The following is a 20,147-nucleotide window of genomic DNA, read 5'->3' as shown; positions in this document are numbered from 1 at the left end:
ATCATATCTGTCATGCAGTTCATAGGCTTCGTGGTTTTCTGAAAAACAAAAGCACACAGGATGAAAATGTAGGACAGTTGAAAATTCACCAGGTGATAAGAAGAAATTGGGTTTGAATGCCTGAGGGGACAAAGTTTTGATGTTATCCCATCTGTCCTAGAATGTACAGGATCTCTGATCTTGCTTGTCCCCTACATGACCTGAGACTGAAGATGCCAGAGAGAGAGGAATTTTACACAAGAGAGATGTGGGCACCCTCACAAGGCTTTACAAATCTCCCCAGGAGCCATGTCTCAGGCAACTGGCTGATGGCTGATTAAGAACTAATTTATTTCTAAGGTCTTGAATTATAGAAAACAGGAATATACATGAATGAATTTCCTTTCCTGAAGATGGCTCCAAACCAACATAAAATAGCAGAATCAAAAATAACACCTTAAAAACAGTCATATATTCATCAAGTTATGTTTCACCATAAGAGCCTAGCAGGTGAATTTACATATGGTATCTTATATATCTAAGAATCTTCCTTATATGATGTCATCATATTTCACTGAAATTTTCTAAGCATCACAGCTAGAAGAATGAATTCCCCATAATTGTTCATTTCTTTTGGTTAGAAGAACTAACTCTGTCAGTGACCAATATCAGCAACTCTATATCAGTGCACTCCCATATCTTTGGCAGATGTTCCAACTTCACTATTAGCTGAAATGTTTTATAGCAAACAGCTCTGCATTTAATGATGCTTCTTTAGAGAGACTTAATAAAAGTGATGTCTATTATTAAAATGTCATAGAAGGTTTTAAGGTAGACTGAGAACCCTATCCCCCTGTCCTTTTCCCTTCATCCACCCTCTGATTTTCATCTCCCCAAATAATTAAAGCTAAATCTGTTTGGCTTCATGGTCTTGGAAGAAGCAGTGTTGCTTGATCATCATTTGGATTTTGGCCTATAACCTTTGTCTTTGTCTACATCTCTGTGGTTGTCCTTTCTTCCTTAACTTGACAATAAATATTCTTTTTCTGATCCAGTACCCCAAATCACAAATGTGATCTCTCTGTGGCTCATTTTATTGCCAATTCCAGTGCCATCGAATTGGCTTTTACTTTAATAATTGGAAAGTGGGCAGAAGATTCCCACACTTGATGAGGCTGCTTTGCATCAAATGCTTCCATCAGACTCATAGAAACAGAGCCACTTTTCTTGGTGGAGAACATGAGCTATTATTATGCCTCCTTAGTTGAGGAGATCTTCTGTAAGAATAGCTTTCCCATTTATAGCAAGATAACTCATGGAAGGATCTATTAACATTTCTAAGAACTAAATATGAAATGCCCATCTTCAAGAAACACAGGAATATCATAAATTAGAGGAGTGTTGCATCAATGATACATTCATAGGTTGAGTAGTGAAATAAGTGCTATTATGATATTACAGCCAGGATTTCCCTGTTTAAAAAGAACCTTCCCTCTCAGGATGGTCTATGAGCTGACATAAATGGCAGCTCAACAGAAAGTGCATTTGGTTTCAATTCACTTTTATAACAACAGAGACTAACCCTTAGCAAGATGGGGAACATTAAGCTCCATTGTTTAGGCTGAGGATGACTGATTTGGGTGGCAGGAAGTTGAACAGTCTCTTCTCTGGAGAAGAAATGCCTGTGGGTAGCAAGCCTTATTCCCAAAGGGCCCCCTTCTCTTCCCCCCAGATAAAATGTCAGCAAAAGAAAACCAAAGAATCATTTCATAGTACTGAGAAGAGACCTCAAGAAATCATCAGTTGATTCAATACTGGCTAGAAGCTTTTGTTTTTTAAATAATTACAGGAACTCTGAAGCATTGTTATTTAATAAGGTCTAAGGGCACAGCAAAGTATTTTATAAAGCTTCTTGTATTATATAATGAGAAAATGAATAAGATTCTTTGAGATTTGGCAGCTTAAAGATATGAGAGGTTGTTAAGTGGAAAAGGTAGGGAAAAAAATCCAAGTTGTACCCAGGCCACTGGTTCATGTCTAAAACAACCAGAAACTCATTCTCCATCACTGTAATTTTTCAGAAATACCATGCCAGTTACATTTCCTTTTCTCTCACTGACAGAAAGGAAGGCATATTGGATAAGCTAATACAATGAAAGAATTCTGACGCACAAAATGTCCTAACAAAGTGTCCTTCAGGGGAGAAAAAAAACCCAAAAAACAAAAAACAAACAAGCCCAAGTAGGGAATTATGTAATTCTATCTTTGATATTATTTAGAAAACAACAGGGGGAAAATACCATCCACCCTACGTTCCTCGAGAACCTCCAATCAAGAGCTTGGGCATGTTTCCTGGCTTCAGGCTGGCTATAAATAAATTTAATAAGGATGAAAAAAAATCACTGCATCATTTACAGTTCGCTCTTGACTCCAGCTGACAAAAATCCAGTCCAGATGTTTGTTTTGTAAGACCAATAGTAAGAGAGTAAACCTCTATCCTAAGAATACTCTAGAAGATTGGGATGAACTTGAAGAGAAAAGGAGAGAAACCTGGCAAGGAGGAGGTGGACAAACCTGGTTTGCTATCAATTTAATAGAGACATGGTAATTAATTTATTTTGTACATAAGAAATCCAGTTTATTAGCCTTTCCTCCACCTCATCCCCCTTCAAAGCCACAGGCGCTTGGCTGGTGAAGCTTGAAATGGTTGTTCCATAACCTTTGCTTTTAAATTAAACAAATGACCTCAGATTTTGGAGCGGTTATTGACTCAGGGGAAAGTATGCCATTAAAAGTGTGCCAGAAACAGATTTAATTGGTACAAGTTCCAAAATGTGCTCAAAAGAGCGCAGGCTTCCCGCATATAGATTTCAGGGAAATTACTCAAAGGCCGCACAGCTTTGTCAGAATTTGAGATGTGAAACAAGGCAGCTGAAAGACTCCGTATCAAAAGGGTAAATTCAATTCAGGAGATATTAATCTGATTACCTAAGCAAGGCCGTGAATCGGATATGCTCCATTGTGTGCTCTCGTTCAACCTGGACAGCTGGAGGAGCCAATGGCTTCCTATTCCTTGACATATAATTAAGTTTTAAGAGCCGATCAAGTTACGGATACAAAGTTTTAAGAAATATTTCATTCAGGAGTGGCATTTACAGTGCTTGCCTGTTGCAAGAGTCATTGTTCACTTTATTTCCTTGAGCCATGCTGGAGAGTGTGTGGATCAGGCCTAAGGGCCTGGTGTTTGTGTTTCAGGCTACAATAAACGCCCTCTGTGCACCTGCCTAGAGGAAAAACCAGTCCAGCCGCCTCCTAAGACAAAGGGCCCTGTATTAAATGCTGAAAACCCAGACATGAACTGACCCTGTCAAATTCCAGCTAGGAAAAAAATAATTAGTATTTTCATCCAATCCAAGAGAAGCTGTCATGTAGATTTCTGAGTTTCTTTTCTCTTCTGCACTGAATCTGAACAAGGGTGACTAGTCAACAGAAATCACCTCCTTTCTCATGAGTCTCCTTACCTTTCTAGAATTCTTTCCTAATGGCACAATCCATTGCTTGGCACACCATAATCTGTCCTCTGAGGATTAATATGTACCTTCCCAACCTTTCTCCACAAGGTCCTTTCCATTGCAGTTTTACTTGGGTCATGCAAATGCATCTCCCCAACTATGTGTTTTCAAAGATATCTCCAAAATGCACTTGTCACAAATTCCAGGTACATTTAGGATCGCAAGTATGTTTATCAGTAGGCCAAAGGATCAAGATTATATTTCTTCCTTGTCCATTGTAATTCCCAAAGCCAGCTGGTGAAAGGCCAGACTGGATCACACAGACAGATTTTAGATTACTTTCCCTGGGAGAACTGTTCAGCTTGGGCTCATTCTAATTCGTATCTAGAATAAACCATGCTAGCCTCAGCTGATCTGAACATTGTCATGAAGAAAAAATGATTTTTCAAAAAATTTCAAGTCCAACAAGATGAGGTTTCATTTGTGAATCTCACTAGAGGCATGGGTAACTTTGGCCTTGGTATTAGATGAATAAACTGAGAAGGGCAACTTGACTGCACTGACTTCAGAATGAGTTGGTTTACAACACCAGAAAGGACCTGTGAATTGTCATCTCCTACTTCTTTAAGAAGTGGGATAAATTAATTAAATTATGATTTTTAAATTTATTTTATATTGCCATTGATAGTAAGCCTTTGGCTGCAAATAATTTTTTAATATATTTGGTGATGAATAGCTAAATTTTTGAGGGTTAACTGCTTTCTCAAGGTTGCTTCAGTAGCTCCTCCAAACTCTAGTCCCAAGGGACAGAAAACCTAAATGATGTGCTTAATTGTGTCTGGAAAGAGCCTAGGAACCAAGCAGCATTTTATCTGATTTGGTGCTCATTAAATGGCCAAGAAAAACAGTCACCCACCACAGGTGCTAAGCTATGCTGAACTACATTGGCTAGAATAATAAAGTTTTCAAAGAAATATGGTGCTGATTCATAGCCTGCCACTTGATGGGTGGCTCTAACTCAGCGATGGAAATTGTCTACCAGCTGATACCCAGAGCATCGTATATGCTCCTCAAGAAAGAACAATCAGGGAGTCCATTTTAGTTCTGTCCTGACATCCTAAGATGGTCAAAAAGCCACCATAACAAAGATCACAATGCCCTCTTCTTTCTGTGATTGCCTTTAACATAAAAAATCTGTCTCCCCCATCCTGGCAATTCACTAGGTGCTCTGCCACAGTGTGACTTTAAGTGTTGCATGTGTGTAAGGCTCGTTTTCTGGACCTTCCTTATTTTCTTATCTTTTCCTATCTTATCCACTGTGGCACAACACAGAGCCAATTTAGATGTAAGGTTTAACTTCATTACAGTATGCAGAAATTCTAGGCTTCCAACCAAACAAAGCTGACAAAAAGAATTAGCCTTTATGTTCTAGAAAACCAGGGACCAAGTCTAACTTTGATCCTGTTGCTCCTGAACACCTCACAAGCGTTTCACAGTAAGTGCTCCATTTTGTATGAATAAGTGAGTGTGTGTGAAGGAGTGAACAACTGATGTGCCAAAATGCTCACAGAAGAGTTGGTCAAGCCTGGGGTTTGCTCGGTTAATCTTTGAACAGAGAGGACTGACTAAGGCTGTAAAGAAAATATATAAATTTTCTCTGTGAAGACAGAATGCAACAGAAGAAGCAAACTGAAAAGGCCCACAGACGTCACATAATACAATCCCGTGTTGTGGCTGAGGGAACTGAAGTCCAGAGAAATTAAGAGTAACATTGCTCAAAACATAGCTCAAAATAGCACAGATGGTTTGTGGCAGAAATAGTCCTTGAATGTAAGTCTCCTCATTTGAAATGCAATGCTTTATCTACACTGTTTCTCTAATGGCTCTCTATAAAGATATTTCAGGGTACAGGCAATAAAACAGCAACAATTATATGGAAGCATGGAATTCAACTCTGCTACAACAGAAATACATGGCCATAAGTTCTAAGGTAGTGGCACTATCCCCCCGAAGACCTGAGTATATATGCTGGTCGAAAACAGACTCTGGAGGCAGACCCTCTAAGTTTGAATCCCTACGAATTATTAATTATATCAAATTAGGTAAACACTCTGTCCTTCCATTTCTTTGTTTCTAAAATGAGGGTAATAATTGAACCCCATAAGCAAGCACAGGGCTCTAGGTTCCAACCCCAGCACACACCACACAAAAAAGAAATTGAACTTTACAAACTTGCTGAGCTTTTCTGTACTTAGTATAGTGCCTTGACACATTGTAGGCACTCAATATTATTATTGTAATTGTTAGCAAAAGGAACATAAAACATATTTATTTCAACTCATTTGCTATTTTTCTCTCACCTCCTAACAAAGAATTACAAATAGTCTGATTGTTGCTTTTAACTATAAGGCACTTTGATAACTGAAGGGCTCACCTAATGCTATTAGAAACCTAGTCTCTCCCAAGTTGATGAGGTGGGGAATTTAAACTATACAGAATCTCAGAAATGATAAAACTTACTATAAAGTTCTCATTGCTTTAAGAAATTTAGGACTAACCCTACCCCAAAGGGATTCCTCTCTAAGAGATCAAAATCAGAGTTCTCTAGATTCATTCCCATCTCTTCTAAACTGTAAATTGTTGTCCAAGAAATCTCTTTGTTTTTTTTTATTATTAGTTGTTCAAAACATTACAAAGCTCTTGACATATCATATTTCATACATTTGATTCAGGCAGATTATGAACTCCCATTTTTACCCTGTATACATATTGCAGATTCACATCGGTTACATATCCACTTTTTTACATACTGCCATACTAGTGTCTGTTGTATTCTGCTGCCTTTCCTATTCTCTACTATCCCCCTCCCCTCCCCTCCCCTCTCCTCCCATCTTCTCTCTCTACCCCATCTACTGTAATTCATTACTCTCTCTTGTTTTTTCCCCTTTCCCCACACTTCCTCTTATATGTAATTTTGTATAACAATGAGGGTCTCCTTCCTTTACCATGCAATTTCCCTTTTCTCTCTCTTTCCCTCCCCCCTCTCGTCCCTGTTTAATGGTGGTCTTCTTCTTATGCTCTTCCTCCCTGCTCTGTTCTTAGTTGCTCTCTTTATATCAAAGATGACATTTGGCATTTGTTTCTTAGGGATTGGCTAGCTTCACTTAGCATAATCTGCTCTAATGCCATCCATTTCCCTGCAAATGCCATGATTTTGTCATTTTTTAGTGCAGAGTAATACTCCATTGTGTATAAGTGTCACATTTTTTTTTTTATCCATTCATCTATTGAAGGGCATCTAGGTTGGTTCCACAGTCTAGCTATTGTGAATTGTGTTGCTATGAACATCGATGTAGCAGCATCCCTATAGTACGCTCTTTTAAGGTCTTCAGGGAATAGTCCGAGAAGGGGAATAGCTGGATCAAATGGTGGTTCCATTCCCAGCTTTCCGAGGAATCTCCATACTGCTTTCCAAATTGGCCGCACCAATTTGCAGTCCCACCAGCAATGTACAAGTGTACCCTTTTCCCCACATCCTCGCCAGCACTTGTTTTTGTTTGACTTCATAATGGCTGCCAATCTTACTGGAGTGAGATGGTATTTTAGGGTGGTTTTGATTTGCATTTCTCTGACTGCTAGAGATGGTGAGCATTTTTTCACGTAATTGTTGATTGATTGTATGTCCTCCTCTGAGGAACTTACCTCAACATTATAAAAGCTATCTATGCTAAGCCTCAGGCTAGCATCATTCTGAATGGAGAAAAATTGAAGGCATTCCCTCTAAAATCTGGAACAAGACAGGGATGCCCTCTATCACCACTTCTATTCAATATAGTTCTTGAAACACTGGCCAGAGCAATTATACGATGAAAGAAATTGAAGGCATAAAAATAGGAAAAGAAGAAATTAAATTATCACTATTTTAGGACAACATGATTCTATACCTAGAAGACCCAAAAGGGTCTACAAAGAAACTAATAAATGAATTCAGCAAAGTGGCAGGATATAAAATCAACACGCATAAATCAAAGGCATTTCTGTATATCAGCGACAAAACTTCTGAAATGGAAATGAGGAAAAACACCCCATTCACAATATCCTCAAAAAAAAAAATAAAATATTTAGGAATCAATCTAACAAAAGAGGTGAAAGATTTATTCAATGAAAACTACAGAACCCTAAAGAGAGAAATAGAAGAAGATCTTAGAAGATGGAAAAATATACCCTGTTCATGGATAGGCAGAACTAACATCATCAAAATGGCGATATTACCAAAAGATCTCTATAGGTTTAATGCAATGCCAATCAAAATCCCAATGGCATTTCTTGTAGAAATAGAGAAAGCAATCATGAAATTCATATGGAAAGATAAAAGACTCAGAATAGCAAAAGCAACTCTAAGCAGGAAGTGTGAATCAGGCGGCATAGCGATACCAGATTTCAAACTATACTACAGAGCAATAGTAACAAAAACAGCATGGTACTGGTACCAAAACAGGCGGGTGGACCAATGGTACAGAATAGAGGACACAGAGACTAATCCACAAAGTTACAACTATCTTATATTTGATAAAGGGGCTAAAAGCATGCAATGGAGGAAGGATAGCATCTTCAACAAATGGTGCTGGGAAAACTGGAAATCCATTTGCAACAAAATGAAACTGAATCCCCTTCTCTCGCCATGAACAAAAGTTAACTCAAAATGGATCAAAGAGCTTGGTATCAAATCAGAGACTCTGCGTCTGATAGAAGAAAAAGTTGGCTCCGATCTACATATTGTGGGGTCGGGCTCCAAATTCCTTAATAGGACGTCCATAGCACAAGAGTTAATAACAAGAATCAACAAATGGGACTTACTTAAACTAAAAAGTTTTTTCTCAGCAAGAGAAACAATAGAGGTAAATAGGGAGCCTACATCCTGGGAACAAATTTTTACTCCTCACACTTCAGATAGAGCCCTAATATCCAGAGTATACAAAGAACTAAAAAAATTAGACAATAAGATAACAAATAACCCAATCAACCAATGGGCCAAGGACCTGAACAGACAAGAAATCTCTTTGAACTACAAAATGATCTTGCCACCTTCCAGTTTCAATGGCTCCCATCACCCTCAGTAAAAAATTCCAACCAATTAGCATGATGGATAAAAACCTTTCACAATCTGGCTTCTATCTATGTCTGCATCCTGCCTTTGTTCCATTAGCAAGGTTTTTCTCTCTGCCAGATACACCTTCCCACTGTTTTTTCCCTCTTAGAAACTGATATTGATTCTTGGAGGTCTGGCCAAAGCGACTCCTTGCTGCAAAGTCTTCTTAGAGAGTCCCATCCCTAAACCAGAGATTCTGTGTGCTTGACCTGCAATCTTCCTGGCCTGTGCCATCATGGTGCCAAGTGCAATTTATGTGTTCACTAATTATTCCCCTCACCACAGGGCTCTGAACTTCTCAAAAAGCAGCACTGCTAGTTTTGCCTCTGTGTCCCTGGCACCTGGCACAGGAAATAGTAGACAGTAAGTGCATGATAGATGTCCTCATTTTGTATCAGACTAAACTACTTCAATCACCTCCCTTGTACAAATATAAGATTCCTCCTTGAAAAGCTGAGTTACTAGGCTTCTGTTCTTTCACTGCTAACACTTTCCCCACACTGCCTATTGTCACTCATCACATATGGATAGATAGTAAAAAAAAAACTGCCCACATTTTGAAGGAATTTTGGAGCATAGAGATGTATGGGTGACAAAAACTATGGTGGTGATTTCATGCCCTTTACGTGAATACAGTTCTAAAGCTTAGATAATCCTCTCATAGCTACTGGTGCCTCATTCATGCATCATGAATTTATTGAGTAATTATTATTGCCAGGTACAATTCTAGGCTCTGGAGAGCCAACAGTGAACAAAAAACAAAAGTCCTACCCTCAAGGAACCAACATTACAATGACTCTGAGACAGAATTTTCTTGCTGGTTTGCCCTAATTTGGTATCATCCAGTCACACAGCAAGCCATTTTCCTCAGGTCCAGTTTGATCCCTGTAGGGATCAGGCATTTCCTCCCGGCTGGTGGACCTAGTCCCTGGACTCCGACAGTTGCTTGTTCACTGATACTGTTTCTTGGGCTCCAACTTTGAAGGTTCTGATGACTTCTTCTCTTTCTGGTCTAGAGCTCTCTTGGGGACAAGATTTCCTAAATTTGTTTTGATACTTTTCCTTCCTCATTTATCCATATATCATATTTTAAAACAAAACAGTTTTTGTCATCTTAATCCCCTGCCCACTTGGGTAGCCTCTATTGTCTGTAGCTGGAGGCGACACTGCCAGGATACATAGATTCTCTTAGCTGCTCTTCTGGGCCTATTATATGGGGGAGAAATGGTTAAAAAATCAACAGCATGACCTAAAAAGACCTATTGTCTTCTATTAAACACAGGAACTGCCCCAATGCACACAACTACTGTGCATTGCTAACATATGTGCATACACATACACTCAGACCCTCAGCTGAAGGAACAGAGTAATTTTGCTCCAGCTTATTGTAAATTCAGAAAGGATGTAAATTATAGGTATGGAGTTCTCTGCTGCAGGAATTTTAGTTGTTCAAATGCCACCCTGGCTTCTCTGGCTTACCTGTCTTAAGTAGTTGATAGATAATAGCTGACTATGGGATGTAGTTTGTGCTAAAGTACCCTGTCATAGTTCCTGAATATGAGGTAATTTATACATAGTTAAGCTTAACTAGGCCTCCTGTCTCATCAGATAATAATAGTTGAATGTAGACAGTAGATTCTGGATAAACATATGAAACATCTTTCCTCATGTAGACAAACTCTGTAGCTATAATGGAAATGAGAATAAAGAGGAGCCAGGTGATTATCTGGGATCAGAAAGAAAATGTTTTTGAATATTTTTCCCACAGTAAATCGGGTTGAAGGCATGGACCAATGATACATAACTAATACCAAATATTTGATCTCAAAAACCAAGAGGATACTGAGAATGGACATCATGGATGAGATTAACTGAGGTACAAAGTCTCATTTACACTAATGGATGTTATGTTGGGGTGCTTACCTCATGGGTTCTCTATTCTAAAGGAATCTGTTCTTCATACAGAAACTCTTATAAAGGGGAAATGCTCCTGTTTATGGGCCATGCTAAAAGAAGAGGGTATTCTGGCCACTTTCTTAGTTATGGCTGATTAGGTGAAAGGATGAACCAACAGACAGAATAACCAGATAAACAAGGTCAATCAGATCATAAGGCCAAGTGTCAAGGTATATAGAGAGAGGAAGAGAGAGGGAGAGGGAGATGGAGGGGGGTAGAGAGAGAGAGAGAGAGAGAATGTGTATGTAAATATATGCACACACACACACACACACACACACACACACACACACACACACATATGAACACAGAACAGAATGACTAAGGTTTCAATCTTTCCAATTCCCATTTTATCTGGCTGTACAAATAGCTAAAAGAATCCCAGTTGTATCCTTAGAGAAGAGCCTAGTGATTAAATGTGTAAGTTCTGGAGCCACTCTCTGTAGGCTGGAATCCTGGCTCTGCTACTATGTTATCTTCTAACCTCAAGGTCCTTCATATATTAAATAGCATGATGAATACAGCCCTCAGAGGGTTGTTGTGATAATGTATAATGCCAGGCACACAATACATGGTCCATAAATGTTCGCTACTCTTATTAGGTCTACCTTTTTTTTATAAGGCCAATTATTTTTTTAAAAAATATTTTTAGTTGTTGATGGAGCTTTTTCTCTATTTATTTATATGCAATGTTAAGAATTGAACCCAGTGCCTCACACATGCTAGGTAAGCACTCTACCACTGAGCTACAACCTCAGCCCCCGATAGGTCTAACTTTTAAAAAGTAATCTTGAGAGAATTTCTATTTCTTGCCACCAGAAGAGACCTAAATCCTTCTAGTAACTCCTGTATCTCAGACCTGAGACAAAGCCTATAGATAAGACCACTGGTGACCCAAGGAGGCATATGATTGTGGTGAGTGCTAAAGGAACTCTATACATCTACTCCCCTTTTAGAATGTCATCTCCTTGAGATTACAGGTAGAGACACATTTGTCTTGGTATCTGTGATGCCTAACATAGATAGGGATTCAATGAATAAAGCAGTGTTTCAAAGTGTGGTCCCTAGACCAACAGTATCATCAACCCCTGAGAGTTTGTTTGAAATATAAATTCTCTGGCTTTTACCCAGATAAACTAAAAATCTGGGAGTAGGAGCCCAGAAATGTGTATATTAATAAGACCTCTGGTGATTCTGATGCATGCTAAAGTTTGAGAACAACTAGAATAATGATTCTGGTGGAAAAACACAACCACTCCATATCTTTGACCGAGGAACAGCCCTACTTTATCTGGGAAAGTCAGCTTTGGAAGGGATAGATATTAGAACCAAGGTCACAGCTCAGCTGGACCACCCTTGGGCCAGACTACCTGGCCAGATCTTGTTATGATCATCCGGCAAATGCTAATAAACATCACATATGATCATGCCAATTCTTGGCATCCCATTCTCTGGGCTTTAGCCCTATCACTTCTGTAGCTGAGGCAACTGACAAAGCTGACTTTGGCATTCTGGTTCCTTTGGTCTTCTTCTGAGACCTTAACAAGAACATGTATAGACCTGGGAAATTAGTAAATCCTAGGTGGTAAAGAGGCTTGAGTCTAAGGGGGATATATTTCCAAAACATGTGCTCAGCCTTCACTGAACCACTTCAAAGACTGTTCCCCAAAGAAACCTGTCTGGCTCTCATCTAACTTGATTGCCGTGTATCTTGTTCTTCAAATGTGTCTTCCTTCAGCAAACTAGCACCAGCAAAACAGAGCTCATGACCAAGAAGTGCTTCCTGGTGGTTGACTTTAATGTTCCCTTTCTCCTTTTGATCCCTCAGTCATGGTTATATTACCCTCTGGCCTCCCTGCTGCAAATCCTCAAGAAGTTTCACTCTTGAGATTTATAGCTTTTCAGATATTTGTAGACTGTGCCCATCTCCTCTTAACTCTAGCCTCTCCTACCCTACATAATATTTAGACTTTCTTTAGCCAAACACCACACATGTTTTGGTGCCTTTAATCTTTTTCTATAAATTAGATTTTTCACGGCATCTGATCAGTTGTTGGAAGTAATATAAGGCTAGTCAAGTGTTGTGGATTCCCTGGAATGCCAGGAAGAGTGGAGCATGCATAAACATGTGTGCCCTTGTGAATAGAAGCATGTGAAGCCTTATGTGCTGACATATGTCTATGGCTTTGGAATCAAAAACTGAAAGAACAACAGGACACTTAAATACTTTTATCCAAAACTTGCTCCTAAGAGGCAACACTGTTCAAATCTAAGATTTCATGGGAAGCACTTTGACTTCTGTTCCTGCCATGGCCACCTTGCACTGCAATTGAGCAATTCTCTTCTCTCCTTCATGCTTCATTTGCTTGAGGTGGATTAAGAAATTCATCATTTTAAAACATTTTAAACATTTACTAGGGAAATGCTAATGCTAATAATATTGATTGCAGTCACACTGTGACACCTTATAATTTCAAAGCACTAATATAGCCAACCTGCACTATACTCCTGGGGGGGTGGCTACTGAAAGCTGCTCCACCCATATCTATTTATGCATGGTCTACACAAACCAATTAACATTCAATGTGAGATTGGGCCACGAAGGGCCTTGGAGCTAACAGTGGAGAAAGTTCGTCTAACTTGACCAACCCACCCTTAGTTTGTGGTTAATGGATTACAAATTTGGGTAATGCAGAACAATAAATCACAACTAAAATAATAAAGCTGAAAGTACACACAATTTAAGCAGAAACACCAGTGTTTTTTATCGGAAATGAAAGAAACCATTGATCATAGCAACTGTCTGAGATTAGCAGGGAGCCACATTTTCAAACATCCTGCAGTAAATCCAGAGCAGATCCAGCTGGAAAGCAAGAGTGGAAATAAAACTTGGAAATTCATACCATGCTTTGAAGTCTGCTTCTTTCACAACCATAGGTCCCCCATTCACCCCAACCATTCTGAGCTGTTCTTGCTTGCTGAATTTATTTTAAAAGAGACACAAGCCACACACTTGCATATAATCTTTCAAATGGACTCCAGCTTTTTGCAGGGATGGTTTGTTAGGGAATTTGAATCCCAAAATACTTTCTCTTGCACATGAAATCAGTCCATCAACTCCTGACTCTAACCAGAATAGAAAGGCTCCCGGCACTAAAACTAGAAACCACTTTTGGTTCTAGTAAGCACTGCTTTTTTCTTGTGTTCTTTCCCTGACCCTTCCATGTACTTTTAGTTTTCATGTACTATAATCTGTCAAAAGCTATTAATGCAGATAGGAAGATACCAACGTGCCAGGTGCTGGGAATGCCAGGATGGCAGCCTTATAACGTCTTCCTTCCTATGAAGCCACCTGGAACTCCTGAAGTGGGCCATGTCACTACACTGAAGTAACTGTTACTCTGCTAAAGCATCAGAAGAAAATTAAATGTCTAGATTGAGTAGAGCTTCAATCTGTGCAAGATTGCAACTTGCTACAATCTTACTAACTGTGCCTGATAAATGGAGACTCAGCTAGTTCTCAAATCCCAGGCAAATTCAGAATAGGCCAGCTGGACTTTTAGATCTTTTCTTTACTGACCACTATAGGGAACAGAGAGAGAGAGATTCCTTATGACTGAGATTTGACTGTCCTTAGTATTTTCTATGATCACAAGAAAGAGCTGGCAAGGGCTAAAAAACAAAACAGTTACAATCACTGAGCTCCATGATAACCCAATAACTCCATGATAACCATAATAACTCCATGCTAGAGTTTCTGCCAACAAAACCAAAACTGAAGAAGAAAATAGTTTGAATAACAGTGTCTGGTCTAGAACAATATAAAATATGAAAGCCCAAATCCTTATTTTGGCCCCATCTCGCCTGTTACATGATAAGTTGGATAAACAGAACATTCCTAGTTTTTGCTAGCTTTGACATTATAAGTTCATAAGGTAGGTTTGAAAATCAGGAGCATCCACCCATGAATGAAATTTTAACTCTGATTTATAGAGTGGGAAGAATAGCCTTGTGGCTGATATTGTCCTAGTTTAAACAAATAAAATTACCAGGATCTTCAGAAGTTCTAGCATTGATACTTTTGGCATATCTATAACTCCATGTACTACTGTCTATTTCTTACTCTATTCATTTCTGGTCTTGTCAGTCTATCTCTTGTTCTCTCTGCCTCTCTCCAACATAAACAACCAGAAGTGTATGCAAACTAGTGTGAGAAACACACTTGGGATGGGGGGACTTTGGTCAGTTTGCATTAGTCCTAGGAGTTCCATTCTTCTAAATAAATGAGAAAGTTTGTAAATAAAAGGCTACAAACTGATAAGCATACAGCATAAATGAAGAATTATTTTAACTAAATAGGGAAAATTCAATTTGCCCCTTTAATTCTTCTCAAGTCACAAGCTCTGGGGCAGGAAAAACATGGAGAAAGTCTTTTGCCTTTGAGGTCTTCTCCCTTCTGTAGCTCTCCCACCTGGGAGCTGGATAACTCAACAGTGGAATTGAACCTAAATGAAGGATATCATACCATAGACTTAAGCAGTGAATACTGGGTCTACTTAATCCAAGCAACAACTCAGTCGCAATTTTAATAAGGGTGTGGGTGTGGTGGGGGAGCAAAACAAAAACAAAGAACTTTCAACTTTACAAACACTGGGAGGGCAACAGCTGGTCAGTTGAGATTAAAGGAGCGTGAGAGAGCACCTCCCCATCTTCTGATTTCTCCTCCCCCATAGACGGCCCTGTAGCCAGCCAGGGTTCACTTTTACAGCCCTGTGCAGATGACCTTGTTCCAGCTAAGATAGGGGCTCCTTTGATCTCAGCAGGGGGATGCTCTGGTCCTGCAGCTGGCAGATATTAATAGCACAGGATCTGCTGGGGTAGAAGGATCTCTCAGTTGGACCAGGTCACTTGTATTCCCTCCTCTGTGTCAGAGCAGAAGGAACTTCATTCCCTGAATCAGCCCCTGCTGGGTACTCTCCTTAGGTCAACTCAGATCCTTTTACTGCTCTTGCCGCTTGTTCTCACCTTACAACTGTTTTCAAGGGTATACTGCTTAAGCAGATCCTCTGCTCTGCAGCTGAAATCTATTATAGTACTCTCTAAATTAGAACTAAACCCCATCCATGGGTAGATACTCTTGATCTGCAGACTCACCTCACTATCTGATAATGTTACAGGAGGAAAAGACTTGAGCAATCATTTATTCATCCAACCTGTGGCCCAAAGTAATTTAAAAACATGCCTGAGATCAGGTCACTTAACACAAATGCTAAGCGGATACAATAAATGCTTGAAAAAAACAAAGCAATTTATATTTTATATGATAGATATATGTCACATAAATACACATCTCTACATATATATTTGTACATATATATATATATATATATATATGAACTTAACTAGTGCAATAGTTGAATAGATATAAATGTTGTAAGAAATTTGTTCATTTTAATTCACTAGTAAGTAGTTTCATTATAGATCCTAGAAAAAATATTTCTATATCCTCTTTTCTGTTCAGCTATATAAGAACAAGAGCTAAAAACAGCAACAACAAAACCCAATTGTTTCCTTTCTCCCTTGGATTTCATAAGGGCATGTTGCCTAAGGATGTGCTGGTAATTCTCCCTCTGCTAGCAACACTTCATCATCTTCTTATAGCAGTCACACTCAAGTACAAAGCCATTTCTTTTGTCTATTTTGCTCCTCTTCTTTCCATAAGATAAACCAGGAAGCCAAGATAAAGAAAAGTGCTATAACTGATTTTCAAATGAGGAAGCCAGACACTCTATTCAGGTCTCCTCAGAGTGGAACAAGTGTGCACAAGTGTGTGTGTGTGTGTGTGTGTGTGTGTGTGTGTGTGTAATCATAATAAATTTTAATGCTATTCTCAGGTGTTTTATGTGATTCTCATGGTTCTTTCAAAGTATTTACTATGATATTCACTGAGCATCTATTTACTGCTTTCAATATGCCTAGAACTTTGCTAGGAATTGGGACATCACACGCATACAAAACGAACATGACATAGTCTTTTTCCTTAAAAATCTGCCAGTTTGGTCAGAAAAGCATGAAAAGTTAAAGTCATTTTTCTAGGCCTTATCCTTACTCAGCTGAACAAGTAGAGAGAGAAGCAGAGAAGAAGAAAGTAGTGAGACTAGCTACACAGGCAAGAAGACTCTGCAAGAGGCAGTCTTGAAGCCTTGAAGGAATGAACTTTGGAAGAGAATAAACGAGAGAAGTGAACAAGGGAAATGCTACTCTAGATAGGGAGAGTGATCTCTGCAATGGTGTGGAACCAGGAGTGGGAAGGGTCACCTAAAAATCAGCACCAGAAGCACAGGAATGCCCCATAAGGAATTGGTGGGAACTGAGGCTGAACAAGAAGGAAAGGACAGACACTAAAGGCTAAGAAGCATTAATTTCATCTAGTGGAGCTCTGGAAACTGGTCCACTCAGAAGAGAAAACATAGGAGTTTTTTGTATTTACTGACTCTTGTGATATAAATACTTCTACCCTGATGATTACAACCCCAAATCCCTGAATAATTTTAAATTGACTTACTTATTTTGTCCATTCTCAGAAAAGACAATTCCCAGCTTTCTAAGTAGGAGAAAGACATGGTAGAAAGAAATCAGATCAGGGAAGTTTAATTTGTTAGCAGCAGAATGAAAATGGTAGAGACTAGAATTGGCAAACTCTTTTGGATTAAAAACTAATCCAATCATGAGTTTAATAAGCCAGTTGTTCACAACATAAATTATTTTAAAAAGGGAGGAAAGATATATTTGGATAGAAAAGCTAAAGAGGATGATGAAAAATATTTGAGGGAGGAAGAAATCTGGATGATTCAGATTTTCAGCCCAGATGGCAAGAGAATGATAATGTATTACTAAAAGTAGAAAGCATTTAAAGCTTTTATAAATTTATATTTTATAAATATGCTATTAGTTTTCACCATGAAAGACATCAGCAAGAAGCAGGAATGATGTTCTTGCAGTTTCTGAGATCATAAACCAAGGCCCATCCACAGAAGACCACCTGGGCAGTCAGGAACCTTGCTAGGCCTAAAAGTTACCTGTAGTCCATTATGAAAAATTCTCAGAAAGTGGAAAGGGAAGAAGGACCCATAAGAGCTCTGCATATCTACCCAGGCCTACAACATTGTACCTGAAATTCAACTTTGCCTAGAAGTCAGAAATGTCAAGTAAGAACATTCAATAAAACTAGAAACTACTGTCTGGCTTGCTGATGTAATTCCTCTAGCTAATTAAAGCTCATTCCCATCAAATATATAGCCAGCCTGACCTTTGCTAGCAGAAAATTTTTCAGGTTTACCACTGTGGAGATTTTTTCTTAAACTTCCTGTAAAGTTTATCAGGAATCCTACACCTATGGCATAAGAAACTGCTCTACACTTTTAGCCAGGCCAAAAGTACTCAAGACAAACAAAAGGCTAAATTGCTATGGGGCCGTTAGTAAAGGGGACCTTTGAGTATGGGTCTCAGAATCAAAATCATTCATCAGTTTGCCAGACCTCCTAAGGATCTGAGACAACCCACAGAAGAACCATCAGCCTCCAGATGGAGATGATGGATGCCTGTGAAGATGATTCACTCAAGTGAAAAAAGGAGCTCACTACTGAGGTGGGGGCAGAGACTCCAAATACAAACAATCAGATACCTAGAAATGTGGCTAAACCTAAATCACCAGGCTTTAGCTGGCTTCACTGGCCAGCACCCATTAGCCATGTCTCCAAACTCTCAACAGGAGGCAGGGAGGCTGTGGGATGTATGTCAGTGTCAAGTTTCAGCCTCTCCAGGACAGATACCTTACCTTCAGACAGGGACAAATCATCAGCTGGAGACACCAGGTCTGCCTGAGAAGCAAGGGCTCTGCTCAGATGGGTTGTAATTTGATTCGTCAGGATAACCTGTGAACAGACAGGGAGAAGGGAGAGGGGAAGGGAGAAGAAACAGAGAAGATCAAATTAATTATTAGAGCTATCCAAAGGCAGACTATAGTTTAGGAGAAGACTGATAAGTACCTATGTAGGAAACCCCCAGCTCTAACTTTCACCAACTTTATCTTCAGGCAGGGCCTACAGGTCATTCAAAACCCAGAAATCTGAGAAAAAGAGGGTTACTTTTTTTCAGAGCTTAAATGGCTAATTAATTATTTCTAAATGATGAGAAAATTGGGACCAAGAAGTGTTATGTTAGCTAAAAAAAAAAAAAAAACAGAAGAATAACCAGAATTAAGATGTACATGCACACATTTTATCAACATTTAATTAAAAAAATTATGTCCACAACCTAATATATTGTTGGTGCCAAATAAAAATAATTAAAAATCTCGATGCCTGTGGTTTCTTCCTTGTTATCTAAAAAGTCAACGTTTTAGTTCCAAATTTGTGAAACAGGAATAAGACTCAATTCTAGAGGAATAATTGTCCTCTTTTAAATTAGTTGAATTGTAATGAAAGAAGTCCAAAGTCTCACTATGCAATTTAAAAAAAGTGAACATGATCCTACAAAATAAAGTCATAACATTTACAATTCTTAGAAAGGATTCTGAAACTACCTAACTACATGGTCCATTGCCACACAGTATTTTTATATTCAGTACAGTCAAGAAACTTTCTTTCCAAAACAAACAAACAAACAATCAAAATCCAACTTTCTTTCCTTAAAAATTCCCCCTTATAAAATCTACATCATTGTTTAGAAATTTAAAGGAAGAATAAAATGCACATTCTTTCCTAGAAAATAGTACCTGCTGAATGCCACAATCATTTGAAAAGGATTGGGGATTCCCATCATCAGTAGAACTGTGAACATCTTGGTCATTTGGAGGAAATGTCTCCCCTGACAAGGTCATTTGGCATCTAGTGCACAATTCTGGAATATGTATCCAGTCAGATTGTCTTGGTCTATCCTGGGGATCAGCTATGGTTTTGTGGCCACCCTGATGAGAACAGAAATGGAAATCATCTCCAGTCTTTATTATCCAGCTTTTCTGCCACACCTCTGTCACTGTGAGTTTACCCGTGACACATTATACATTCTATACCAATGGCAGTTTAACTGAGGGTTGAGAAAAGAGCAAGATGGCAAGGTAAGGTTAAGAAATGTCTATTAGCAGAGACAAACTCTGAGATCTTCATGTGTCAAGGAGACTCATGAGTCTCCAGTTACTCTGCAGAGCTGATCAGGTACTATGGGATTCCACTTAGTGTTGGCTCATCTCACCTCTTGTATTCTTTTGGACAGCTATCTTTCATCTAAACTGGTAAGAATCACAGAAGAAATATGTCTTCAGTTAAGATGCCTGGAAATGTTCAAACAGCCTGATCTTTTAAAAACAACTATTCATATTCAAGAGGATGAATAAGGAATTGTGTTCATCTCTCTTTATAACAAGGGTATGGGCTCTGGAATTCAACAAAACTGGGTTCAAATTCTGACTCCGATACTAAAGACCTTGGGAAAGTTATAAAACCTGTGAGTTCTTCCATTTGAGCAGATAAAATAATATAAATCTTATAGAA

At 38.9% G+C, this 20,147-nt stretch overlaps 1 protein-coding gene across 4 annotated transcripts in view; it reads right to left on the bottom strand.

The window, feature by feature from the left end:
- The window catches only part of Rad51b (RAD51 paralog B), a 564,635-nt gene that overhangs the window by 132,621 nt on the left and 411,867 nt on the right, over positions 1 to 20,147 (bottom strand). For 3 of the 4 annotated variants that reach the window (XM_040274672.2, XM_040274671.2, XM_040274673.2), the window contains exons 8-9: positions 19,373 to 19,564; positions 18,434 to 18,530 (exon numbers count right to left, since the gene is read on the bottom strand). In XM_040274672.2, the coding sequence (XP_040130606.1) occupies positions 18,434 to 18,530; positions 19,373 to 19,564 (289 nt within the window). The remainder of the gene's footprint in view (positions 1 to 18,433; positions 18,531 to 19,372; positions 19,565 to 20,147) is intronic. The other variant, XM_013357493.4, reaches the window with a different exon arrangement.

This window comes from Ictidomys tridecemlineatus, chromosome 5 (genome assembly GCF_052094955.1).
Source record: "Ictidomys tridecemlineatus isolate mIctTri1 chromosome 5, mIctTri1.hap1, whole genome shotgun sequence".
NCBI lineage: Eukaryota > Metazoa > Chordata > Mammalia > Rodentia > Sciuridae > Ictidomys > Ictidomys tridecemlineatus.
The sequence above is the reverse complement of the archived record's forward strand: the minus strand, read 5'-3'. Positions and strand labels throughout refer to the sequence as shown.